The sequence below is a fragment of the Panthera pardus genome, unplaced genomic scaffold (assembly GCF_024362965.1).
Source record: "Panthera pardus isolate Hobbes unplaced genomic scaffold, ASM2436296v1 HiC_scaffold_8, whole genome shotgun sequence".
Classification (NCBI taxonomy): Eukaryota; Metazoa; Chordata; class Mammalia; order Carnivora; family Felidae; genus Panthera; species Panthera pardus.
Window position 1 is genome coordinate 21,037,944 of NW_026527013.1, and position 27,296 is coordinate 21,065,239.

General features: G+C 47.4%; 1 protein-coding gene across 5 annotated transcripts in view; it reads left to right on the forward strand.

The window, feature by feature from the left end:
• The first annotated feature begins 354 nt into the window (after positions 1-354).
• DNAH1 (dynein axonemal heavy chain 1) overlaps positions 355-27,296 on the forward strand; it is a 76,029-nt gene continuing 49,087 nt past the window's right edge. For all 5 annotated transcript variants that reach the window (XM_053898054.1, XM_053898055.1, XM_053898056.1 and 2 more), the window contains exons 1-10: positions 355-462; positions 4,463-4,817; positions 5,847-5,919; positions 7,091-7,265; positions 7,888-8,044; positions 8,991-9,123; positions 11,470-11,631; positions 12,218-12,470; positions 26,081-26,238; positions 27,002-27,213. In XM_053898054.1, the coding sequence (XP_053754029.1) occupies positions 4,482-4,817; positions 5,847-5,919; positions 7,091-7,265; positions 7,888-8,044; positions 8,991-9,123; positions 11,470-11,631; positions 12,218-12,470; positions 26,081-26,238; positions 27,002-27,213 (1,659 nt within the window). In that variant the 5' untranslated portion in view covers positions 355-462; positions 4,463-4,481. The remainder of the gene's footprint in view (positions 463-4,462; positions 4,818-5,846; positions 5,920-7,090; positions 7,266-7,887; positions 8,045-8,990; positions 9,124-11,469; positions 11,632-12,217; positions 12,471-26,080; positions 26,239-27,001; positions 27,214-27,296) is intronic.

Below are 27,296 nucleotides of genomic sequence, written 5' to 3' on the forward strand. Positions count from 1 at the left end.
CAGAGAACAGAAGTGACCCTTTTCGCAGCGATCTGACCATCTGGCCCACAGCTGTGGCTTAGATATGAACTTCCTCAATTATTACCCCCAAATTATTCACATAACTTTACTTGTTATTTTATTTATTTTCCCCAGGATTCAATCAAAGTCCTTACCCTGCGTTTGGCTGTTTTGTCTCTTTACTCTAGAAGAGTCAGGGAGGGGAGACAGGTAATGGAGCCTGGGTTTGACAGACTAGAGGGCGGCCACTGTCCCCATCCCGCCGAGGAAAGACGGGAGCACAGGGCGGGAGGAACCAAGTCCCAGCCTGTAGGTGGTGTTGGGCGAGGGGACTTGCAGACCCGGGGAGCGTTCGGGGGCGGAAGTCCCGCCCGCCGCGCGGATGATCCCGCCCCTTAGCAACAGGCCCAGCGTCCCTCCCTAGAGACGGGCCACCAGACCGCACTCTGCTCGTTGGAGCCGGTAAGTCGGTGGCCACCGAGGGGGATGGTTGGGCCAGCAGGGGCAGGGGCACCTCGATAAGGCACAGAAGGCGAGTGGACGGGAAGGAGGACTCCCTTCCGGCCCAGGGTCCACATTCCTGTCTCTGACTGCGCATTCAGTTTCCTGAGCCTCGGCCAGGGGGAAAGGAGTGGGAGACACTTTTAAACAACCTTCCGGGTAAGCCCTGTACTTACTAGACTGACTTTTTGCCCTCCCCCCGCCCCACACGCGGAGAATGTAGCCACAACTCCCCGCCCTGTGGAAGGCCCCTGCAGGCAAGGAGCCTAAGTCCTTATCAGCCACACAGTCCCTCTCCTGATGCCAACTGCAGCCATAGTCCTCCATGTCCCCATCTGCAAATCCTCAGAGCACCGCCGTCCCTATCTCACAGACTCGTTACAGACATCAGCTTTCTTTCCTTACTTTTCTCACTCATGAAATCATTTGGCAGACACCTTTGAGGCACCTACTCTGTGCCAAGCCTGTGCCAGTTCTGTGCTAGGTGCTGAGGTTCCAGAGACCAACGTCACCCCCGAATTCCTGAATTTGCAGCTCTCACGATCACCTGGCAGGGAGGATAGATGCGCACATACAATACAGGGAGGTGTTCGCTGGAGGGAAGAGCCTCAGACAGATGTGGGAGCACAGAGGGGCTCACATTAGGTGAGTACTCCAAAAAGGCGGAGAGAACCCCACGCCTGTCAGGGTTATTGCCATCCACAGTAGTAGTGTTTGCCAGGTAGCCCCCACAAGGGAAGAGACTTCAAAAATCCTTTAAGCCACAGATCTATTAGATGACACCTTACACAGAACCTGGTATGTGAAACAGATACAGGGTCTTTGCTGAATCCAAGGTTGGGTGGCTCTGAATTTCTTCTGCTTTGGCCCTCCTCCCCACAAGCACTCACCAAAGAACCTCAGGGCTCTTTGGTGCAGTTTGAGAACCACTGTGGTGTTGCTTAGGGACATGGATCTTTGGGTCAGCCAGAAGTGAAGACCTCAGTTTCCCTTCTGGTTCTGTCAGTTCTTGGCTGTGTGTCCTTTGCAAGTTTCTTGACTTCTCTGGACCTTCATTTCCTTGTTTGTGGATTGGTGATGGTAGTAGTATGTGTCGTGAGGATCAAACCCCCTTGTTCATTTGTGTCCATCCAGCCAGTGCCTGGTGGGTGGTTGGGTCACACGGGGTTGAATGTCACTGAATCCAACCTGAAGCTTCTTCTGACTCAAGCAATTAGAACTCCCAGGTGGTCTGACTGGGGAGAAAGAATGCCTCGGTTTAAATTCCACCTGTGCCTCTTGCTGGCTGGCTGAACTTGCACAGGTCCCTTAACCTCTCTGAACCTCATTTGCCCTACCTCTGAGAAATGAGGATAGTCTCAGTTCTCACCTCAGAGGTTTGAACGAGATGTTGCACAAACTACATGTAAGCCCCTAATAGCATTCACCATTCCCACACACTGTGTCTGCTGGGGCCACCCCTGCCATCTTACTGGTCAGTTTCCTCATGTAAGAGGGGAGAGTGCCCAGAGTGAGCAGCAGAGGCTTGCTGGTAACCATGTACTCACCCTCTTACCAGCCCCACTCATTCCCACATAGAGGCAGCCATCACTGGTGGGGCTGATAGGAGACAGAGGTGGATCTGTCTGTGTATCTGTCACAGGTCCTGTGCACACCAGCAATGCACAGGTGCCTAGAGCTGGGGTGGGATGGGAAGGGAGCCGTGGATCTTTGTAAAGGGCTGAGGGATGGAGGAGAGACAGGATTCTGAGTTTGCAGCTTGCTCTCGTGCCTTCCTTCATGGAACATGTCTGTATGGATCCCCCACTGCCAGACTTCTTGGAGGGAGTTGGCTCATGGGAGAAAAAAAAAACCCAACACAGGCTCCTTTTGCCTCCAGTAACACTGTGCTTTCCTGGACATTTCTGCATCTGTCATCTTGGCTGAGCCTGATGACACACCAGTTCAGCAGCCCAACATATTCAAGCACATTTGAGAGCTGGGGAAACCAGGGAGTGGGATGCCCTCCTGTGGAGTGGGGACCCCGCCTCTCCAAGAACTGCCCTGTTTGGTGATTTTGTTCAAAGATGAGCAGACATCTTTGGGTTTGCAGCCATGATGGAGCTGAGCCCCAGTGGGTCCTCTGTCCGTTAGGGTGCTCTGGGAAGGGCTGGTGACTGTCAGATGGGTAGGCCAAACTCAACATTGTTTTTAGGGCCTGCCCCATGAGGTGGCTGACTACCAGGGAATGGGTTCAGGGAGCCGAGTTCTAGTAGGACACTGGTTAGAAACTGGTCAGCCTCTGGGCTCAGAGTTTGGGCCTTCCTGCCAGAGCCCTATCTGGCCTTTCATGGGCCCTAAAGTGGTCTTGCCAGCTCACCACCTCCTTCTTACAAATGGACTCAGCACTTCAGGCTGCTTCAGCACTGCTGGGTAGCTTTGATCCAGACAGTCCTGGCTGCCCAGCCCGCCTTTCAGGTCAGTCCAGACAGGATTACCCTGCAGTGATCCAACAGGAAGCCTACACCAGCCAGGCATGCTTAAAATGGAGACAACAGGGCACGAAACACCCAGCCAACAGAGCGGCTTGTACCGTGAACTCCTGGCTGCTTTGTCGTAGTGTGCAGGGGTTGGGAAATGGGATGGGGCCAGAGGAGAGGGTGACGCTTGGGTCAGGGTATTCTTTTGTTAAGATACCCTCTCTTCTTTATTTATTTATTTTTTTAAAGATTTGTTCGTTTGTTTATTTATTTATTTATTTTTAATATAATTTATCGTCAAGTTGGCTAACATACCGTGTATATGGTGTGCTCTTCGTTTTGAGGGTAGATTCCCATGATTCATTGCTTACATACAACACCCAGTGCTTATCCCAACAGGTGCCCCCCTCAATGCCCATCACCCATTTTCTCCTCTTCCCCACCCCTCCCCCACCAACCCTCAGTTTGTTCTCTGTATTTAAGAGTCTCTTACGGTTTGCCTCCCTCCCTTTCTATTTGTAACAAGATACCCTCTCTTTTTAAATGACATTGTTATTGAGATAATTATAGACTCACTCCCTTTTTATTTTTGTACCTGCATTACATGAAAACCTCTTCATCACCATACCCTTGTCCAAATCTCTTATAACCCTGCCCTGACCAAGGATTTCCCCCAGTGATACGTTTTGAGGTAGCCAAAAGCAAGAGCGGCTTGGCAAGGGCTTGCTCAGCCTGTAGTAAAAGTTCTGCAAACCCTTGTCCCTGGGATGGTGGATGTGTATGCAGCCCCGTGGTACATGTGCTGTTCCTGTTGGGGAGACGCAAGGGGATGCATTGCATGAGCTGAACTGACCCTGAGAGCCAGGGCAGCTGAATACCCTTCTGTAACAGCGGGATCTGTGGGTCACGGGAAGGTCAGGATCCCTCCAGGGAGACCATTTAGTCCTCTGGTTCCTGGGTTATGGTGTGGGGCAGACACAGGTGGGGGAGACAGCGCGTGGCCCAGCACCTCACAGTAGGGAGAGACAGGGCAGTTCAGTTGGGCTGGGGCACCAGGATTGCCTCCTGCTGAAAGTCATTTTGGGGAAAACCAAACAGGGCCTTTCACTGAGTGAACTCTGGGCCACCCTCCTCGTCTCCTTTGTGAGTAACCAGGCCTTGCTGTCTAACATGGAGGAGAGGGGGTGAGCAGGTGTAGAAGGACGCACTGGAGTGGGGGCATCTGCAGAGCTTCCCTGACTCCCCTCACTCCGCCCCTGACTCTGGGGGCTCATTTCTCACATGCCACATCCAGGGAAGGCCCTGTTGTCTCCTGGTGGGACCTGCCTGGCACTGCGTGTCTGTGTCTGTCCAAATTAGGAGACCACTTCCTCCCTCTCCACCCTCTGTGTGGCAAGCTGTGGCCGGTTGCAGGATGCAGATGAGGCATCCCTGTGTCCCGGTGCCCCTGGGGGCTGAACAGAAGCCAGCAAGGGCCCAGTGATGCCAGTATCTTCTCCTAGGAGCGCCTCAAGAAGCAGCATGGAGCAGCCTAACAGAGAAGGCTACAGCCCAGGAAGGACCCCTCAGAGCCCAGAGTGCAGCAGTACTCCTGCAGGCCAAGAGTGTAACCTGAAGAGGACCCAGGCAGACCTAGAGTATAACCTGGGGAAGATTCTTCTGGGACCAGATTTTGGCTCCAAGGCTCTAAGCCCTGACCCCAATACCCTGCCTTTACCCCTGCCCCCACCCACGCTCTCAGTCTTGGGGCAGCCCCAGAAGTTGCCCCTGACAGGCACTGATAAGAAGTACCCCCTGATGAAGCAGCGTGGGTACTACTCTGACATCCTCAGCCCTGGAAGCTTGGATCAAATGGGGGTGAGTGTGGTAGCTGTCCCCTACCAAGCCCAAACCCTCTTGTGGGTTCCAGTCACCCTTCCTTCCTTGCTTCCTTCCACCCATCCATCTTGCCATCAGTCCATTTGTTCATTTATCCATCTAGCCATCTGTGTCTAATAATTTGTCCATCCATCCATCCACCCACCATCCACCCACCCATCCATCCTTCTGATCATCTGTCCATCTGTCCCTCCATCCATTTGCCCATTCATTCAACAATTCATTACTGAATATCTCTTATGTGACAGGCCCTGGACTGAGCACTGGTGACAGTGAGGACAAGACATCCATGTCCCTATTGTCATGGGACAATGACTTTGGTGGGGGAATTGTCCCCCAGCTCTGATTGGGTAGGGGGTCCTTGGACAAAGTGGCATACTGTGTGTTTACTGGGTGGCTGGGAGGAGGTGTGTTCCAGGCATGGGGAACAGAAGGTACAGAGGCTTGGGAACCCTGACAGGCTCCATGGCCTGTGTAGAGAAGGAGGAGAGACTGTGAGAGGACAGATGGAGGCTTGGGGTAGGGGGAGTATAGACAGGTGATGACCAGGGGAGAGTTCAAAGAGCCCCGTAGTCCTGGACAGCCTTAGGAAAGTTCTAACTAGGATAGGCCAAGAGGGTTAGGGCAAAGATCCATGGATCCCCACTATGCTGGGGGTGCCAGAGTCACCCTTGGTGGGGGAGACATGCACAGAGACACCTGCTGGCCTTGTGGTCCCTCCATCTAGTGGCTCAGCTCCCAGACACAGCAGGAGTGTTCTTAGAGTGAGGAGGGAGCTGTGCAGGATCAGAAGGGGGTGAGGTCAGGGGTGTCCCAAGTGGCTGGAGCTTGTTGCCCACTATGGCCTCTGAATGAGGAATTGTGGAAACTCACTGTTCTGCCCCATTCCCGTGCCCTTGGGTGTTCCCCGGTGGGCTTGGGGGCGACACTTGGCCTTGTGGTCCCTCCCAGGTCCTGCCTGTCCCCAGGATGTTTATACCCCCTTAGAGCTCTGGGATTTGGTTTTAGGAAGTATGCCGTGGTCCCTGCATGAACCAAGATCTCCTGCGGCAGGCCGACCTTGACAAGTTTACTCCAAAAGGTCAGTGCCTAGAAGGGCAGGGTGGATGAGTGGGTGCCATTTAGAAGCAAGACCTCTGGTCTTAGATTGTTTCTACTTGGCTCAGGATCTCAGTTTCCTTAGCTATAAAATGGGGGTAACAAGATATAAGGTGCTTTGCAAGGGCCAAGCTAACGGTTAGTGCTCAGTGAACCACACCTTATGTTCCTCTTAGCTGAGCTGTGACAAGGGCACCACAGTGGGTGAGGCTGCTGAGGGCCAGGGTATCAGTTCTCTGCCCAGCTGGGGACACTAGGGTTTTCACATGTATAAATTACCTTTTCTACCTCCCCTGGAACATGAGCTTGGAGAAGGCCAGGGCTGTGTCTGAGTTTTCCCTGCTGGGACCCCAGTGTCTAGAATAGGGCCTGGCATGGGAAAGTGCCCAGAAGATCTCTGCTGAATGAGGACTCTCCTCCCAGGCTCTGCGCTGAGTCCTGTAAGGACTGGGGCAGGACTGCAGAGTGTGGGGCAGTCTCCGGTGGCAGAGGGGAGAATAGGGTGGCTCCAGGAGAAGCAGCAAGGTGGGTGGGGCCCTGAGTGAGGAATCAGGTGGGAGCCCTCCCACCTGGCTGGCAGACAGGATACCTGCTTCGATCAGACTCAGAGGTCCCAGCTGTCTGCCTCTCCTCCCCAGCCCCAGGAGAGGCCTGGCTCCTTGCTGACACTGCCCAGATTAGTCCTCTCAGTGCCCACGGACCTCATGGGGTCTGTGAAGCCCCAGAAGTGGCTCAGGAAATATCACATGTATGTGCATTTGTGCGGTGAGCTGAGGATCCAGTCTATTGGGCTGTACCGTCTCACAGACATCTGTGGCCCAGAAAATGCTTACAGAGTACAGATCTAAGGGTTGTGGGGTGCTCCTACCATTCATAGTGGGGTGGGGTGGGGATGCTCGGCAGCTCTGCATCCCCATCCACATGAGGAAAAGCAAGACCAAAACACACCCTCTGGAGGCCCTTGTCCCTCCAGACTTGCCCTCCCTTGGGTGCCTGGTGCCAAATCTGGCTTCTTGTCGCCACTGCCAGCCACAGGCAAGCTCTGAGCTTCCCTTGCCCCAGGGCGCTTATACCCAGTACCTAGCGCTTTGTCTTGGGGCGTATTGGGCTCTGGCCTGAGCCCCTGACACTCCTGCCTGTGCCTTTGCCTGCAGTCAGAAGTTTTGAGATTCCTGAAGGCTTCGAGGAACATTTGGAACAGCAGCGCTTCGAGTCCACCACCCGGGTGCTCACCCAGACTGACTTCCCACTGCAGGCCTACGAGCCCAAGGTGCAGGTGCCTTTCCTGGTGCTGCCAGGCCAGTGCCCCCGAAAGATTGAGATTGAGAGGTATGGCCAGGTTGGCAGTGGGAGGGCCCATTCCTTTGGGGGGGCGGCATTCACCCAAGTCAAGGAGCGAGGGACAGCAGGCTACTAGGTGACCATATTCATGGCAGAGGTTACTAAAATGGGCCTGTGTGCAAATCTTGTACCCTTTGCTTTATTTTTTGTTTTTGTTTTAAGTTTTATTTATTTATTTTGAGAGACACACAGAGAGACAATCCCAAGCAGGCTCCCTGCTGTCGGTGCAGAGGGCTTGAACTCGCAAACCATGAGATCATGACCTGAGCTGAAATCAAGAGTCGGATGCTTAACTGACTGAGCCACCCAGGCGCCTCACCCTTTGGTTTCTTTATAGGAACAAACTGCTTTCCTTGCTGTAGGATTGGGGAGGGTGGCATTTAGGTCAATGTAGTGGAAGTACCAGACAGACACAGGGCAGCCGGGGCCCAAGACATCAGCCCCAGCTACCACACTACTTCCTGATGAATTCCAGAGGGGTGGGGGGCCCTGGAGGCATCCCTGGGCCACACTCTTATCCACCACGACCCTGTGGACCCTTGCTGGCATCCATGAAGCCATCTCAGATGAGCTGAGCTGTCATGAGATTCCCTTGTCCCCCCTCGGCCAGGAGGAAGCGGCTGTACCTGAGTCTGGACATCGAGCAGTTACTGGCTCATGAGGGCATCGACTCTGACAAGCTCATGCCCAGGCACCCAGACCCCCACCACCCCCAGACCATTGAGCAGGGCCATGACCCGCTCTTTCCCATCTACCTCCCACTGAAGGTGAGCCTAGTTTCCATAGCAAGCTGATGGTCAGCAGTGGGGGGAAGGGTGGGTGGGAGGGGTACAGGACCCCGGCCGAGAGATCAGACCCGAAAGGGGATCTGTGGGAATCATAAGCACTCACTTGTCAAGCATAATTGGACCTTCCCGCCAGGGGTTTTGATCATCCTAGGCTGGGACAGAAGGGGCCCCAGAACCCCTGAGATGCTGACTCTGCTTTTTGCTTGGGAGCCTGGGGAACCTGTGTATGCAATCTCTGTCCCCCCAGCTCCCAACCTTGAGGCACCAGAAGCAGCCCAGTTGGACTGTGGAGTAGTATATGGAGCTCCCTGACCACTGCTCCTGGACTCACTGAGATGGGGGGAACTGAGGTGGAGGAGGGCCTCATTGTAGCTCCTTTGGGATACCGATGGGGAAACTGGGTCCGAGAAGGAGAAAGAGGGAGCATAGCCTGCTCTAGCTTTCACTAGCCTCCCTGCCCTTCCTCTCCCTGACCCTGAGTATGTCTTGCTTGGCGGTCCCTGTGGGGAGGCAGAGCTGAATCCACATCACCCTACTAAGGGTGGCCTCCTGACTACCCTGAATCTCCTTCATTTCTGCATGTAGGTGGAATGCTCAGAAAAATCCAAGGTCTACCTCTTCCCTTGGGCCTGAGCTGGATGATCCTTGGGCAGTGGGAGAGAGAGCTCATATCCTGCTCTGAGTCCCCAAATACCCCTCTGCTTGCATCAGGGTTGCCGGTTGGGTGGGGATCCAGGGTTTCACAGAGCCAGACCCCACAAGCCCCTATGAATAGTGGGGGAGACATTCAGCCCCATGGCCCTCAGTCTGTAGCTTCTGCATCTGAGAAGACTTACTTAGGCACCCTCATCTTCTGACACACCCAACCCATTTGGCCCCTCTAGGGGAGAGCTGCCTCCTCCTGACCTCTGCCCATTTCTTCCAGGTATTTGACAATGAGGAGTTTGATTGCCGGACTCCCAGTGAGTGGATCAACATGGGCTTGGAGCCAGGGTCTCAGGACAGGAAACCTGTCCCTGGAAAAGCCCTCCTGCCCACTGATGACATCCTAGGTCATGGTGAGCAGGGCCGGCATGGGTGGGGGGCAGGATCCTGGTCTGTACCATCCCTGTCTGGCAAGCAGCCCAACCATTGACTTCTGGGCTGCCCTAGGGGCTGGCAGCTGTGGGAGGGGAGGGCTCCCACCTTTTGAGGCCTCCCAGCTGGGATACAGACTAAGGGGCTGGCCATATAGAGTCAAAAAATACAAGGACCAGGGATGACATTGTGGGAGGGTTGGGGAAGGGACTGCTGGATGGTGTCTAGTGTTTAAAAAAATCTTTGATTTATTGATAATAAAAAATATGCAAGCTTGTTGGAAATGTTCAAATGTGTACAAGGGACACAATTCAAGCCTTCCTTCCTGCCACCTAGAAATCACCATTGCTCTAGCTTTACCTATGGCCTCTCAACTTGCACCTCTGCATGGACAACACACATTCTCATGCTTACACACCTGCTTGCAAACACACATTCACAAGCACACTTACCATCATACTCACACACCATCCCCCACTTCACACACGTTTTCACCACACATACTCACACACCTCCCATCACCCATTCACAGCCACTATCTCCCCCCGCCCCAACACACATACCTGCACTGATGTCCCACAGATGAGCTGTATCTCTGCTTTGTCTGTGTCTGTCCCTCCTTTGGCCCCACATCTGCCCTGGGGCTGTGTTTGCTGCTGTAGGGAACTGAGCCAGGTTGACCTACCTTGGCTGCCTCTGAGTGAGCATCTGAGGAAGATCTGGGTTATGAAGTTGGAGGTTGGAGTTGGCTGCCCCTCTGTGCAGGGCTGAGGGCTGCTCTGCTCCCTGCCCCGTGGTGGACATGCTGCTTTGGGACCGGGAGTGCCCCCCCAACCCCCATGGACTCTGCCCAGGATTGAGAGCCATGCTGGTTGGTTTTAAGACTTCTCAGCCTCCAGGGGGCCCCACAGTAAGTCCATTGAGCAGGCTGTAAGTTTATGTTTCGATTTAAAAACATGTTAATGCTGGAATCAATTTCTCTGAACTAGACAAGAAGCCCAGAATGTTCCCTTTACTTTGGACTTAATTACAAAAATAATTTAACTCAATTGTTCCCAGATCTCCAATTCCTGGCAATAAAACCAGAAGGGGGGGGGGCTGCATTAACCTTAAATGTATCAAGTACCAGCCTCCCGGAAGTGCTTCTGTTTGCCCTCCTTCACGTGGGCCCTGGCCTTGGGCAGTGGCACTGGTGGGAGGGGGGCTGGCAGGGAGCATTTCTGCCAGAGACCTCTGGTTTTCTGCTGGTGCCTTCTTGTGACATCATCTTCTCTAAGTTGAGCCAAGACAGGTCAGCATTTTCCAAAGAGCATTTTCCAAAGAGAAGCATATAGCATCCAGCCAGCATGTTAGCAATTCCTTGGAGTTCCAGCTGTTCTTCCTCAACCCAGGCTGTAGAACCCATCAGCTTATTTTAAGGCACTTCTGCCTTAAAAGGTGTGAGGAGGCTGACCAGAACCAGGACTGGATGCATACATAGTATGACTTCAGGCTCTGTGAGGGACACAAATGGGCTAACAAGTCAGAGGGTGCCTGGGGCAAAGGCACTCTTTGAGGCAGAGATGCTTCTCGGAGGGGAAGCCATTTGAGCAAGGAACAAACTAGCAATGAGGTGACTTGAGCAAAGACTGTTCCAGTCAGAGAGCATAGCCAATGCAGTCTCTGAGGCAGGAGTAAGCTCCAAAGTCACAGGAATAGCCAGACATGCAGTATGGCTGGAGAGACAAAAGGGTAGGTGGTGGCAGGAGATGAGCTGGAGAAGCAGTGCAAAGGCTTGCAGTCCAGGAAGTGAGTGGAAGGCCCATCCTGACCAACAGGCCCTGAGGCCCATTTTGGGACCACTGCAGGGCAGCAATCTTTTACCTTGACCTGACCTGTCCTGATATAAGGGGCCTAAGGGTTCAACTGCCACATGCAGCCCATGGGAAGGGGTTCACTCTGGTCTTGGTCACTTTGAAGGGGTCCAGTTCAGACATGATGAGCTTCACAACTACATCCTCACCAGGTCTCTGTGTGCCTGGGGCTTTCCTGCCTCCCGTTCTAGCCCTGCTGGCCTATGTCTCTGTCTATCCTGATGGGGTCATGCAGAGCACAGAGACAGAGGGGTCTGGTCCTTCTGGCTCCTCCTGCCACCAGGGGTTCCCCAGAGGCCAGCTCAGCTGGGAGGAAGCAGGATTGCTGCTTTGCTGGAGCTAGAAGGGATCATCCTGGTGGGAGGGAGGCCAGACCAGTGGCCACTGAGACTCGTTCCCAGCACCTGCTGCCCACACAGAGTCCCCTACCCACCCTACAGCAGAGAGCACTGGTGGGTTCCCCTTCTGTTTCAGAGGACCCCAAAAGTCGGAAGCTGAAGTATGAATGGTGCGATGTCGGTGTCGTGGACTATGACAAGGAGAAGAAGCTGTACCTGGTACACAAGACAGATGAGAACGGCTTGGTGCGAGATGAGACGGGGAAGCCCATTCTGAATGGAGGGGTCACCGCTGAAGGTACAGGCTCTCTGCCCCACCCCATGCAGACCCCCCACTCAGGACCATGACTGAGGCCACCCCCCACCCATGGCACAGCCACATCAGGCCTGAATTCTTCCTTGCTCTGTATGTCCTGTGGCTGTCTGTCCCCTGGCCAGTGAAAACCAGAGGACCCATCATTCAGAGAGAGACCCCAGGAAGGGCAAATGGCCATTATTGGATATGCCTGCCCTGAGCAGCTGATGGTACCACTTGCAACATGATGCAGAGAAGGCATCCAAGGCCCATCAGTTAGTGATGTTTACCTTGAGTGTGGCAGCGAGGAGTGGGCACTTCAGCAGCCGCCCCTGTGTGACTGTTTGTCTGTGCACAGATCTTTATGGTTTACAAAGCACTTTCACATCCATCCATGGCCAACTGTGAGGTGGGCAGGGAGAGGAGTGTTGTCATACCCATTCTGCAGATGTGACAGGGTGTCAGAAGAGAGAACCCACTTGTGCAGGGCCACCATGCATCAGTAGCAGAGTCAGGCTAGAGCCCAGTGTTCCAGCCTAGAGAGTCTGACTGTGTTGTGTGTTCCCTTTTCTCTCCCACCTGGCCCCAGGAAGGCACCCCCTCCTCGCCTGCCAGTACTGGGTGCCTCGGATCCAGCTTCTCTTCTGCGCTGAGGACCCACGCGTGTTCACGCAGCGTGTGGTCCAGGCCAACGCCCTGCGCAAGAACACAGAGGCTCTGCTGCTATACAATCTGTACGTGGACTGCATGCCCTCTGAGGGCCACCAGCTCATCAATGAGCAGAGCCTGAGCAAGATCAAGCAGTGGGCCATGAGCACACCCCGGATGCGCAAAGGGCCCTCGTGAGTCTCCACTAGACCCTTCATTATGCCCACTTCCTCCAGGAGCCCAGGGGGCAATGCTCCCTCCGTGCTCACCTGTGGGCCACGTTGCCCACTGCACTGTGGACTTCTTGGCCCCAAGTCATGTCTTTTTCATCTCCAGATCTCTCATTATCAGTATCAACTCATGGATTCTTATTCAAAGGGACAGAACCTGTTACTACTGTTTTTTATTTTGGTGCCCAAATTGTCCCAGATTTGGCCAGAGAGAGCCTCCTCAAGCTGATATATTCCTATCGTTCTTTGAGTATGTCTTTAATTTGGGGCATAGCAAGAAGTGCTGGGCTCATCTTGTACTTCTCCAGACCCAGCCCTGAAATCAGCTATTTCTCCAAGAACCCCTGGTTCCTTTCAGTGGGGGAGTTTAAAAACCAAGATCTGGGCGTTAGATATGCTCATTGCTACTGGGAAATCATTGCTGTGAGGCTCTTAGGCCAGACAAATCTGGGGAATATATATATATTATTATACTATGTTATACTATTATTATATTACATTGCATTAAATTGCATTAAATTGCATATTACACCCCCCCCCCCCCCACACACCCACCCATGTCTAATTCTTTCTGTCTGTTAAAAACCATGGATTCCTAATGATACCTTCAAATTGACCCCAACACCACATGGCTCACTCTCACTTATACATATTTCTTACTTCTAGAAGAAAACTAGCTCCCATTGTTCATAGTATATTTATTTGCTCAGTCCTAGAATATACAGAAAGTAATTTCAAACTGCTAATTCATACTCTTTGGAAGAAAAACCTTACTAAGTAAGGTTTTGTCTCTTTACCCTGGGGGCATTTAGTATTAATGTCGCTATATTCAAGCGACTTGGTTTAGTTCTCCACCCCCTTCAGTGGGATATGTTTATTTGATGAAATACAATGTGGTGGTGGTCCATTTGTTTTATGTATATAATGTATATATTCTGTGTATCTGTTTCTCTCACTGATACGTAGTATTCATAAAGGTATCCTCGGATCTGTCACTCTCCACCCCCATTCATTGTATCCTATCCACATCTTCCCTGTCCACCCTGTCCCCACCACATGCCCATAGTTAACCAGTAGCACTAGCTTCCGGCTTATCCTTTCTGTATTTCTTCTTGTACAAATGAGCATGTATATTTTCTTATACACCATTCCTTCTTACTTGAAGGGCAGCACACTGTAGATACCCTTTTGTCCTTTGCCTTTCTCACTTACATACATCCTGGACATCAATCCCTACTCGTTCACTGAGATTTCCTTCATCCTTTTTTTATGGCTGCATAGTAGTCTATTGTGTGAATGTGCCCTGTACCATCATTCACTCAACCGTTCTCTAATATATAGGCATTTAGGTCATTTCCGACCGTTTGCGATTACAAACAGTACTGCAGTGAAAAACCCTGTGCATTTATATGTTCATATTGTCCTGGGGATAGCTTCAGGGTAAATTGCGAGAAGCAGGATTGCTAGGTCAAAAGATAAGAGCAGATGTAATTTTTCAGCTGTTGCCAAATTTCCCTCCGCAAGCGTTGTGCCATCTCACTTACCTGCCAGCAGTGTGTGAGCGCCATTCCCCCCACAGCCTTGCCAAGAGTCTGTTGTCATGCTGTGTGATTTTCTGCCAGTCTGGAAGATAAGTAAGGTAAATCAGTCTGATACGTGTTTTCCATCTTTTCATGTGATTAAGGGCACCTTTTACGTATTTTTGTGACTCGTCTATTCGTGTCTTTTGCCCATTTTTTTCTCTCAGGCTTTTGGGCTTTTCCTCCCTCTGATTTTGAGCTCTTTCTGTATTAGGGATATCCTTCATCTGTGATGTATGTTGTAAATATTTTCTCCTGGTTTGTCAGTTGTATTTTGACTTTGCTTGTGGTAATTTTTGTAATATAACTTGTAAAATATTTATCTAATCAATGTTGTTAATCATCTCTTCTATTACATCTGGATTTTGAGTCACAGTTAGATGGCCTTTCCCCACCGTGAGGGTTTCTTCTAGTACTTACATGGTTTCATATCCTTGTTCCATCCTTATTTTTTAATGTTTATTTATTTATTTTTGAGAGAGAGAGAGAGAGTGAATGTGAGCAATAGTGTGGGAGGGGCAGAGAGAGAGAGAGAGAGAGAGAGAGAGAGAGAGAGAGAGAGAGAATCCCAAGCAAGCTCCATGGTTTCAGCCCAGAGCTGATACAGAGCTCTGTCTCATGAATGTGAGATCATGACCTGAGCCAAAATCAAGAGTTGAACTCTTAGCCAACTGAGCCACCCAGGAGCCCATCCTTATGTATGGTATGTGGTATGGATCCAATTTTATCTTTTTCTAAATGACCAGCATTTATTAAGTGGTTTATTAAACACCCATCAGCATTTATTAAAACCTCCATCTGTGTCCCAGTGATTCAAGATGCTACCTTTTTCATACAGTAATTTTCAGATGCAGTCAGGTCTATGTTTGGACTTTCTGCTCTCTTCCACTGTCCCATTTGTCTATTTGTGCAGTTGAACTGTGGTTTAATTATGGATGTTTTACAGTATTTTTTAATGTCTTGTAGGACCAGCCCCCACTTTTGTAGCTTTTCCCTTTCAGTGTTTTCTTGGCTATTCTGGCATGTTTTATTTGTTTGTTTTAACTAGTTATTTCTTAAAACTATGGCAAAATAGACATAATGTAAAAATTACCATTTTAACCATTTTTAAGTGTGCAGATCAGTGGAATTAAGTGCATTCACATTGTTGTGCAACTATCACCACCATCCATCCACAGAACTTTGCGAAACTCTGTACTCGTTAAACAGTAACTCCCTATTCCCGTTGCCCTCCAGTCCCTGGCAACCACCGTTCTACCTTCTGTCTCTGTGAATCGTACAGGATTTGACCTTTTGTGTCTGGCTTATTTCACTGAGCACAGTGTCTTCTCGGTTCATCACGTTGTAGTGTGCGTCGGAATCTCTTTCCATTCAAAGGAAAAAAATTCCTTTTAATGTTCCATTGTATGCAAGTACTGCATGTTAGGTATCCTTTCATCTGTTGATGGGCACTTGGGCTGCTTCCATCTTTTGGTTCTTGTGCACAATGCGAGTATAGGTGTACAAATCTCTCCTTGTGTCCCTACCTTCAGTTCTTGTGGGTGTATACCCAGAAGTGGACTAGCTATCCATATGATAATTCTATTCGTTGCTGTTGTAAACAGCATTATGTTATTTCATAATCATAATGTTAACTCTGCAATCTAACTAGATTTGAAGGGGGGTAAGGAAAACACGGAACCAAAGAGCTGCAGTGAGAGCACTGATTATAGGCTATTATGAGCATATGGGAGAAGGAACAGTCTTGTAGTTAAGAGAAAGCACACATCAAATTTATTAGGGTTGTCCACACTTGGCAATGGTGAGCTTCTTGCTGGTCTTGCCATCACTGGACCCAAAGCACTCCTTGGTTTCCATGGTATTTATGCCCTCTCTCACCTTGCCAAAGGTCACATTCTTGCCACCCAAATATTCAGTCTTAGTAGTGTGAATGAAAAACTGGGAACTGTTTGTGTTGGGTCCATCAATTGCCGTGGATGAGACACCAGGATCTGTGTGCTTCAGGATGAAATTCTCATCATCAGGTTTCTCCCTCTAGATGGACTCGCTACCAGTGCTGTTATGACATGTGAAGCCACCACCCTGGCGTATAAACCCTGGAATAATTCTGTGAAAGCAGGAACCTTTATAAGCAAATCCATTTTGCTCCAGTCCTCAGAGCACAAAAGTTTTTGGCTATATTTGGAACTTTGCAAATGGCTCAAAGGATACGTGGCCCAAGGGCTCATGGTTGATGGCAAATGTCGAAGACCATCACGGAGTTGACCGTGACGGGGTGGCACAGGGCAGCTCTTGGTGGCGTCAGCAGTATTTGCAAAGCCCTATTTTTAATTTTTGGGACACCATCATCCAGCTGCCTTAGCAGCTGCACTGTTTTATATTCTCACCAGCAGGGCGCAAAAGTTCGAATTTCTTCACATCCTCACCCAACGTTTCTTTTCTTGTTGTTTTCTCTGTATAATAGTCATCCAAATGGATGTGAAGTGGTATTCCATTTTGGTTTTAATTTGCATTTCTCTAACAATTAGTGATGTTGGCATCTTTTCATGTGTTTATTGGCCATTTGTAGATCCTTCTTTGGAGAAATGTCTATTAACAATCTTTGCCCATATCTGAATCTAGTTGTTTGGTTTTTGTTGTTGAGTGTTATGAGTTGTCTATACATTCTGGATACCAATCCCTTATCAGATATGAGATACTTTCTCCCATTTCATGGTTTGCCTTTTTATTCTGTCGATCGTGTCCTTTATGTTACCAGGACACAAGGCTTTTCTTTTGCTGAATTCTGATTTGTCTTTTTTTTCTTTTGTTCCCTTTGTCATAGCCAGGAGATCATTGCCAAGTCCAGTATCATGAAGCTTTTCCCGATGTGTTCTAAGAGTTTTATAGTTTTAGCTCTTACATTAGAGTTTTGATCCATTTTGAGTTAATTTTTGTATATGGTATTACATAAGAGTCCAACTTTCTTCTTTTGCATGTGGATATCCAGTTTTCTCAGCACAATGTGTGGAAAAGACTGTTCTTTCCCCCACTAAATGGTCTTGGCACCCCTGTAAAAAATCATTTGACCCATATATATTCCAGAAGTTATTTCAGAACTATTTATTCTATTCCTTTGGTCTATATGTCTTTATGCCAGCAGTATACTGTTTTGATTACTGCAGCTTTACAGTAAGTTTTGAAATCAGGAAGTGTGAGTCTTCCCACTTTGTTCTTTTTTAAGATCGGTTGGCTATTTGGGTCCCTTGAGATTCCATATGAATTTTAGGATGGATTTTTCTATTTTTGCAAAAAATGTTGTTGGGATTTTGATCGGAATTTGCATGCTTATTTTCCCATGAGCCTTGTATCAAATCCTCTAGGTCCAGTTTAAAAACACTTAGTATTTTTGATGGGGTTTCATTATATTTTTTAATTACCTTACATATAACTGACATCTTTAGAATCTTGAACTGTCCTATCCAAGAACAAAGAATGTTCATTCATTTGTTCAAGACTACTTTTGGGAGCACCTGGTTGGCTCAGTTGGTTGAGTGTCCGACTTTTGATTTCAGCTCAGGTCATGATATCAGCATTGTGGGATCAAGCCCTGTGTCGGGCTCTACGCTGAGTGTGGAGACTGTTTAAGATTCTCTCTCTCCCTCTACCCCTCTCCCACACTCATGCGCGCGCTCTCTCTCAAAAAAAAAAAAAAAAAAAAGACTACTTTTGTGTCTTTCAGGAATGCTTTTTCTCATGTAGGTTTTGCATATTTCTTATTATTTTGTCTTCTTTGTTGCTATTATAAATGGGATTTTCTCTACTATTGCTCCTACTGATTTTTGTATGCTAATTTTATATCCTGTTACAAAGAATCCTTACTGAATTGTTTGAATGTGTTTTATTATTGATTCTCCAGGGTTTTCTTATATTTTTCTTTTTTTTTTTTAAGTTTGCTTATTTAGATAGAGACAGCATGAGCAGAGGAGGGGCAGAGAGAGAGGGAGACAGAGAATCCCAAGCAAGTTCCGCACTGTCAGTGAAGAGCCCAACATGGGGCTTGAACTCAGGGCCTGAACTCACAAAACTGTGAGATCATGACCTGAACTGAAATCAAGAGTTGGGCACTTAACTGGCTGAGCGTCCCAGGCACCCCTCTCCAGGACTTTCTAAGTATACATTACCTGTAAGTAGAATTTTACTTTTTCTTCTCCAGTTCTTATTCCTCTAATCACTTTCTCTTGTTTAATTGCATTTTCTAATACTTCCAGTACAATATTGAATAGTAGCGGAGATGGTAGGCATCCCTACCTGTTCCTAATATTAGTGGAGGTACCTCTAGTAAGTTTCCCCCTTAAGAAAATTCTAACTTTAGGGGTGCCTGGGTGGCTCAGTCGGTTAAGCCTCTGACTTTGGCTCAGGTCATGACCTCTCAGTTTGTGAGTTCAAGACTTGCACTGGGCTTTCTGCTCTCAGTGCAGAGCCTGCTTTGGATCCTCTGTCTCTATCTTGGTCTCTCTCTGTCTCTGTCCCTGCCCTGCTCTCATTCTCTCTCTCTCTCAAAAAATAAACATTAAAAAAAAAAGAAAATGCTAGCTTTGGGACTTTATTTAATGTATCCATTGAAACTTCTATTTTCTTAAGTGTTTATTTATCACAGCCTTTAAAAGTACCTATGGAGAGGGATGCCTGGGTGGCTCAGTTGGTTAAGTGTCTGACTTCGGCTCAGGTCATAATCTCATTGTTCATGAGTTTAAGCCCTGCATCGGACTCTGTGCTGACAGCTCGGAGCCTGGAGCCTGCTTCAGATTCTGTGTCTCTCTCTTCCCCTCCCCTGTTCATGCTCTGTCTCTGTCTCTGTCTCTGTCTCTCTCTCTAAAAAAAAAAAAAAAAAAAAAAAAAAAAAAATATATATATATATATATATATATATATATATGGAATAATAATAATAAAGTACTTATGGAGATATTCATATAATTTTCCTCCTTAGATCTATTAACATTGTATATTATATTAATTGATTTCCTAATATTGAAACAATCTTGTATTCCTTTAATAAATCCCATCTGGCCATGGCGTATCATTTTTTTAAAATATGGTATTGTTGGGTTCTATTGGTTAGCATGCTTTCTAGAACTTTTGCATTGATGGAAGGGATGTTGGCCTATAATTTTTTTCATACTGTCTCTATCAGGTTTGAAGCAACTAAAAATGGGAGGATAAAGGAATGAGGAAAGTAGATTGAAGTCAAGATTGTTATAAAGGAACATGAAGGGAGTTGAAGGATACCATTAAACTTGACAAAACAGATATTAACAAGTTAAATTAGAAAGCAGGGGATTTGGGGCTTGCTTCATAAGAAGAATATTGATGTTTTCCTTCATTTTCCATACTCTGGACCAATTTTTGGTGTATTGAGGCTATCTGGTTATTCCCTTCTGCAATCATTTGGACATAATGTTTTTGGTGGGATAGTTCTCTAGTAGGAATTGGTCTATTTAAGCTTATATTCCCAATTTGGGGATCAGTTTTGGCATACTTTCTTTCTCTAAAAAAATCATCCATGTTTTCTAGGTTTTAAAATGCATTTGCATAGAATTTTGCAAAGTGGTCTCTTATGATTTAACAATTTTTTTTGTTTCAATGTTGACTTCCCCTTATCACCTCCTTTTTTTTTCTTTTCAAATTTTATTTAAATTCTAGTTAGTTAACATGCTGTCACTTCTTATTGTGTAGAGTTATGCTCTCTCCCTTTCTTTGCTTTATTGAGTTACTTAGTGATTTGATTGGTGTGTTAATTTTTTTAAAATAGGAATTTGATTTATTAACTTGACTGTTTTCTACATCTACCTCATTAATTTCTACTTTTATTATTTCCTTTCTTGTCCCTTGCTTTGGCTTATATTTTGTATTTTGTTATGTTTATAGTGTGTGTGTGTGTGTGCGTGTGTGCACATGCACTAGAAATTTAATTCACTTATTTACATTCTTGCTTATAAATGCGTTTATAAATGTGTCTAATGAACTTTCTTCTGATAAATGCTTAAAAAATAGTCCACAGATTCTGATATGTAGTATTTCATTTTTTTAATTCCAAAAATTTAGTTGGTATTTCCCATTTCATTACAGACTTGTTTAGGGGCACCTGGGTGGCTCAGTCAGTTAGGCGTCTGACTTTGGCTCAGGTCATGATCTTGCGGTTTGTGGGTTCAAGCCTGGCTCTCTGCTGTCAGCACAGAGTCTACTTCAGATCCTCTGTCCCTCTCTGCCCCTGCCCCTGCCCCACTCCCTCTTCCTCTCTGTCTCTCTCTCAAAAATAAATAAACATTAAAAAAAAAAAAAGAATTGTTTAACAGGTTTCACAATTTTCCATGTGGAAAGGACTTGTTAAAATTTGTTAATAATTTTTACTTTAATTGCATTGAGATCAGGGAGTGTTATTTATAATATTTCTACTCTACAGAACTTGCTGATGTTTTCTCTGTGACCTAATATATAGTCAGTTTTTTGCTGAATGTCCCATTTGCATGTGAGAAGAGGTGTATCCCTCTAGTTAGGGTATAAGAGTTTTTATATATACATATATGCCAGAAAATCTATCTTATTGATTATGTTATTTATGTCTTCTGTATCTTTACTTATTTTTGCCCACAGAGAGTAGTGTGTTACACTATCATTACTAATTGTGGCTTTTAGCATTAAAAAATGTCCTTGAGGACTGTGCCTGGGTGGCTCAGTCAGTTGAGCATCTGACTCTTGGTTTTGGCTCAAGTCATGATCTCACAGTTTGTGAGTTCTAGCTCCGTGTCATCAGGCTCCGTGCTGGCAGTGCAGAGCCTGCTTGAGATTCTCTCCCTGCCCCTCTCCTGCTTGTACACGTGCTCTCTCTCTCTCTCAAAATAAATAAATAAACTAAAAAAAAAAGTGTCCTTGATCAGGTAAAATGCTTTTTGATCAGAATTTTACTTTGTTTGATATCAGAATTGTAACCTGATTTTTTGTTATTTCCATTTTTCTGATACATTTTTTCCCAGCTCTCTGTTTTTAGCCTTTCTGAGTTAGTTGTTTTACATAGGTTTCTTGTTATTAGCATATAGTCAGATCTTACTTTGTGAGTGAGATTAAAAATCTTTTTCTTGTAATAAGTGAGTTAAGCACGTTCACATTTATTTATAGAGCTGGTATGTTTGATCTCAGTTCTGTATTTCCTTCTTTGCATGATGTATTTTCTTTGTTCTTTCATTTTTTAAATTTCTTTTGGTATTTGGGAATATTTGTGCCTTATTTTAGTGGTTTCTTTTGTATTAAACCTTTTATAGTGCCTCGAATCCCCTGCTTTCTTATTTAACTAGTTAATATCTGTTTTGTCAGGTTTCAGTGGTATCCTTCGACTCCCTTTGTGTTCCTTTGTAACAATCTTGACTTTAATCTACTTTCCTCATTCCTTTCTCCTCCCATTTTTAGTTGCTTTTTTCTCCTTATTATTTAATATGATATTCTTCCAGTCTCATACTTATCTTTGTTTTGTTTTTATTTTTAAAAATAAAATTGATTGATTGATCGATTGATTGTAGGCTCTTTGCCCAATGTGGGGCTCAAGCTCACAGCTTGCTCTATGGACTGAGACAGCCAGCAGCTCTTATCTCTGTTTTAGTCTTAAATCTACAATTAAGTGGATTAAGTGTATCAACCTTTTCTTCTGAAATTTCTCCCATCATCCAGTAGCGGAGGGTAAGGGGGGTAGGGGGTCAATCCTCTTTTTTATATCCTTCTAGGTTCTTGGCTGGGACTCTGTAATACAAGACAGGTTAGCAAAAGAAGAGCTTGCAAATTTACATGTTTCCCTTAACATGGGAACCTTCTTAAAGAAATGAAGACCTGAGGAGGTTAAACCTACACTAGGTTTGATGAAAAGTGGAAAGTTGTGGGGATAGTGGCAAGACAAAAAGATATGAGCTAAGCGTAGTAAACTGAGGAAAACTTAGCAAGGCCTCTTCACTGGGATTCCACTTGGCATCACTCCATCTTGGAGTTAAGGATGTCCTGTGCTCTGGGTATAAGGAGGGCACTTCTTACATGAGGGTCTTATGACCTGCTTCCGGGGAAGGCCGTTTCTCAAACTGCTCCAGCTTAAAACATTCAAGATGCCAAGGTACCATATTTTGGTACCATATTTTGGGGTAGTATGTCTTGAACCTCACCAGTCTCTTGGTTGGATGAAGCTACTTTTCTAGTAGATTCCTCATAAAGGGTTCAAGGCTATAGTGTTCCTAGTGTTCTTGCATGTTTAGAACTTGACAAACAACTTGATTGGAATAAAGTTCTTGGTTCACACTTTTATTGCTTGAGTTTTTGGGTTTTTTTTTATAATACTGCTCTTTTGTTGCCTTGCTTTGAATGTTGATTTTGAGAGACCCAATACCAGTCCCACTCCCTTTCCCTTGAAAGTTGTTTGATTTTTTGGCTTGGAGGCCTTGGTGTTTTTTGTTTGTTTTTTTAACAATCTTTAAAGTCTAAGCATTTTACTAGTTTACATCTCAGAGTTGATCATTCTGGGTCAATTTTCCTTAGTACAAAATGGGCCTTTTAAATACATAGATTGAGATATTCTTTTATTTCTGGAAATTTCTCTTGGATTATAGTTTTAAATATTAGTTGTGTTCCTTTATCCAGTTTTTCTTTATCAAATTCCATTATATATCTCTATCTATCTATCTTGCTTTGCTTTTTTACCTATTTCTAATTTAACCACTTTCTGTCCCTTTTAGTTCTTTTTTTTTTTTTTTTTGCCTTATTTTAATTTTCTTGGTTATATTCCTTTCTTCAATGTATTTTATTAAATTTTTTTTTACTTTATTAAATTTTTTGACTTTATTCTTCCGTAGGCACCTCATAATTTTGCCTTCCTTCCAGAGATAATTTTGTTTCCTCCATCTTCTTGCTGTTTGCCCATTTCTGTGTTTTAGTTGTGAGTTTCGGATTCAAGGTATTTTTCATATGCCCACATACTTGTGTGAAGATATTTGCTTCAGTTTGAAGTTAGTTTTCCTTTGCTTTGTCTTTGTTTTTTCTTTGAGGGATAGGTGAGAATTTTCATCAGGGAAGGTGCTCTCTCTTTCAGTAGCTTTATGTAAATGTGGTTACTTTCACCTATTCAGTTCAGGGATTTGGGGTGATTTACAAGATTCCTAGTTCCAGGGCGCCCTCTTCTGTTAGGATAGCAAACTATTAAAAATTTTTTTTTAAGTTTATTTTATTTTGAGAGAGAGAGAGAGAGAGAGAGAGAACAAGTGGAGGGGGGGCAGAGAGAGAGAGAGAGAGAGAGGAAGAGAGAATCCCAAGCAGGCTCTGCACAGTGCAGAGCCTGATGTGGGGCTGGAACCCACGAACTGTGAGATGGTGACCTGAGCTGAAGTTAAAACGCTTAACCGACTGAGTCACCCAGATGCCCCCGTTTGTTTTTTTAAGTGGATGTGTGTGTGTGTGTGTGTGTGTGTGTGTGTGTGTGTGTTGGAGAGAGGGCTTGTCCTCCAAGTTGTTTGTTCTCTCTTATCTTGCAAGACTCTAATTTTTTACTTTTGCTTCCTTTTCTATCACCCTTCAATCTCCAAAGTACTCCTCTTCTTGTCTTTTACCTTCCCCTTAATGTCATGATGCCTTTCAAAGAATATTATCTTGGGGGTACCTGGGTGGTTTAGTTGGTTAAGCGTCTGACTCTCGATTTTGGCTCAGGTCACGACCTCAGGATTCGTGGGATTGAGCCCCATGTCAGGTTGTGCGCTGTCATTTGGGTTGTGCGCTGACAGCGCAGAGACTGCTTGTCTCTGCCCCTCTCCCCGCCTCAAAATAAATAAAGAAACTTTAAAAGAAAAATGTTACCTTGAATGCAAGCACAGAGGCCCCTTCCTTGTCCTAAGTGCTCTGCTTCTCCAGAACTCAGTCAGTGTTCTTGCAGTTGGGGTGGACTTTCTGTCTTGCTGGTAGGATCTTAGACCAAGCTTAGGGCTCCCACTGCTCCCCTCTTCTGCACAGTTTTTTTCAGACAGCCTTCGTTTTCCAGGCAGGCTGGCAGCGGGAGGGTGAGTAGTAGCTCACTGGGAACAGATGATTATTCTTCTAAAGATAATGTGAAGTTTGGGCATTTTCTTTATTCTGCTTATGCTAAAGGTGAGGGTTTAGGAAGCACTGTTTGTCCTTTTCTTTTTTCCCTTCTTTCCTTTTTTTTTTTTTTAGAGCATGATGGGAAATTGGAATTGAGGTAGCCACCATTACCTTGGTGGTCCAGAATTCCATTTCTTGAGTTTTGTATCATTGGCAGTGTGTTTGGCTTTCATAACAAATATGCTGGGCTCAGATTGGCCTAGATAGTAGGAGAATCCACTGTTTTGCCTGTAACTAGGAACTGGGTGCAGGATGTGCCAGCTTAGCATGCCGGGGCTGTCTCCAGGGTGTGCTGGCTTCATCCTCAGGCGGGATGGCAGCAGCAGTTTCCGAAGCACAAAGTCCAGAGTCCACTGAGTCCTGCCGTAGATTGGATTCCCTTGAAGCAGAGCCGCTTTGAGGGATTCTTATACAATTGAGCTCTTTATGAAGTCCTCTCAGGAGACATCTCTAAGGGAGTGAAGGCCACAGGATGTAATGGAGGAAGCAGCTGGGCAGAGATGTGATTTTAGGAGAAGTACTGCCTCTGATCTCACAGGGAACTCTGGAGCATTTGTCTTGAGGAAGATGGGACAAGGGGGCTTGATTTTACAGCTCGGCGTCAGTTGTTGATTATAACTGAGTCACATTCCCACTCCTAAGCCAATTAGCAGGTTGAGCTCCACCATGACCGGCTTAGACAGGTGAGATAACCCAGAGCTAACCCAGACTTGTCAGCTTCCTCGAAGTCCAGTGAGAGAGGAGAGAGTTCTAGAGCAGCAGTCAGGTCCAATTAGGAGGAAGTGGATGTCAGGCAGGCAGCCATGTGTGTGACAAGTGTCTCTCTTGTGCCAGGCACAGGGGCACAGCAGTGAACGCACCCCATGAAGGGCCTGCCCTCCTGGGCTCTCAGTCTGGCCAGGAAGACACACAATAAGAAAATGAGGTGATTCAGGGTTTTGATAGGTACTGTGGAGACCAGGAAAGACAAGGGAACAGAGATATCATGGAGGGGCTCCTTTACATTAGATGGTCAGAGAAGGCCTCACTGGGGTGGTAACATTTGAGTTGAGTCCTGGAAAAAGTAAGGGGAGAACAGGATGCTGACTGAGGGAACAACAGTGAATGAATGGAATGTATGAAAGAAATGCCCGTAGGGGGTCAGGAGCACTGGGACTGGGGAGGCACTTTGGGGGCACAAATGAGGCTGCCCTCATCCAGAGGGGGCAAGGCTCGTCTTAGATAGAAACCCTAAGGGGGGAGCCTGGGCTGGTCAGGCAGAAGTAGGAGTGGGTCAACCAGGGTGTGGCCACCAGAGGAAACAGTGTATGCGAAGGCTATGAGGTGAGAGCTCAGCGCTGCCTGTGGCTGGGGTGGGGTGACCAGAGAGGAGAACAAGGAGGGGCTGGAGCGCCTCTTGGGGCTCAGGAAGAGGTTTGGCTTTATCCTAGGATGTAGGGACCCAGGGACCCAGGGACCCAGGGACCCAGGATGGATTTTTAGCAAGAGAAGGAGGTGCTTATACTTGAGTTTTGTGGGGAGTGGATTGGAATGGGCAGGGGTGAAAGTGAGGGGACCAGGCAGGGAGGGTGCCTTGTCAGGATGACATTGAGAAGTGAGAAGCAAAACAGGCAGACTTGAACTGATGTGATGGGGAAGAGGGGGTGGCATGAAAGAGGGAGGGGACAAGGGTGATGGAGGTTAGTGGCCGGGGGCCAGGTGGGAGGTGTGCTCATGAATCCGGAAGGGAAGCCCCAAACTCATGCCCACAGGTTAACGCTAGAGGAGAGTGGGCCCCAGCCAGCCCACAGCGTGGGGGTGACAGGATATATGGAGCCCCCTGACGTCCCTGTCCCCCCTCTCCATTGGCAGCGTTCTGGAGCACCTCAGCAATCTCTCCAGAGAAGTGAACCTGGACTATGAGCGCAGCATGAACAAAATCAACTTTGACCAGATTGTCTCCTCCAAGCCTGACATGTTCTCCTACGTGACCCTGCCTAAGAAGGAGGAGGAGAAGGTGCCCAGGCAAGGTGAGGGGCGTTGGAAAAAGACCCCATGGCCACCCCCCTGGCCACAGCCCTCCTGCCCTCCCTTCACAGCACCCACCGTGCTTCTTCTCCAGCTGCCTGGAGGGCTAGGGTCGGGGTGGGGGTCAATGAAGACTCCTTTAAAAACCAGTAGTGTGAGCAGGGCTGAAGGAGCCAGGTAAATGTGTACTAGAACAGCAACTGTTGAGAAATGGATGAAAGGGCTCTGATGGTCTGACTGAGGAACATACCGCCTGCCCTTCCTCCAGTAGCAGGAGCAGGTGGCATTGCTACAGCCCCATTTGACTTGTGGCAGACTGAGTCTCAGAGTAGGACACTAGTTCCCCCAAGTCTTCCTTTCTTTGAGTTCCCTGATGCCCATGAATTTCATTCCTGTGAAATGCCCAGGAAGCTGGGGCAGTGCATGGGCGGTGGGCACTCCAAGGGTCCTGGTGCCCACATCTCCTTCGCTTGGTGCTGGGTTATGTTGCAGCATGGGTGGGAGTGAAGGGGGAGATGGTCTGTGACTCTCCTGCACTTCAAAGGGGTCAGTGACCCAGAGGGGCCTGGAGGGGATTCATTTACTCACCCAGAGTGGGCAGCTCATTGCGAAGCTGTAGGGCCACTCTGGAAGGTCTTGGGAAAAGAGGGGTTCTGGGGACGTGGGTGTCTCTTTGGGAGGAGACGGGAGTTGCATCTCTCCATCAACACCCCTGATGTTGTCCCAGGCCAATCTGACACTGGCCCTCTACCGCCATCCCTGCAGGGCTGGTGAGTGTTCCCAAGTACCCCTTCCGGGAGCAGAAAGAGGATTTTACCTTTGTGTCCCTGCTTACACGGCCAGAGGTTATCACGGCCCTCAGCAAGGTGCGGGCTGAGTGCAACAAGGTGACTGCCATGTCCCTGTTCCACTCAAACCTCTCCAAGTACAGCCGCCTGGAAGAGTTTGAGCAGATTCAGTCACAGACCTTCTCTCAGGTGCGTGGTCATCAAGGGCACGGAGGGCTGCACACAGGCCAGAGCCTTGGAGCTGACTGGCTAGTGGTGAGGCTGTGGGCTCT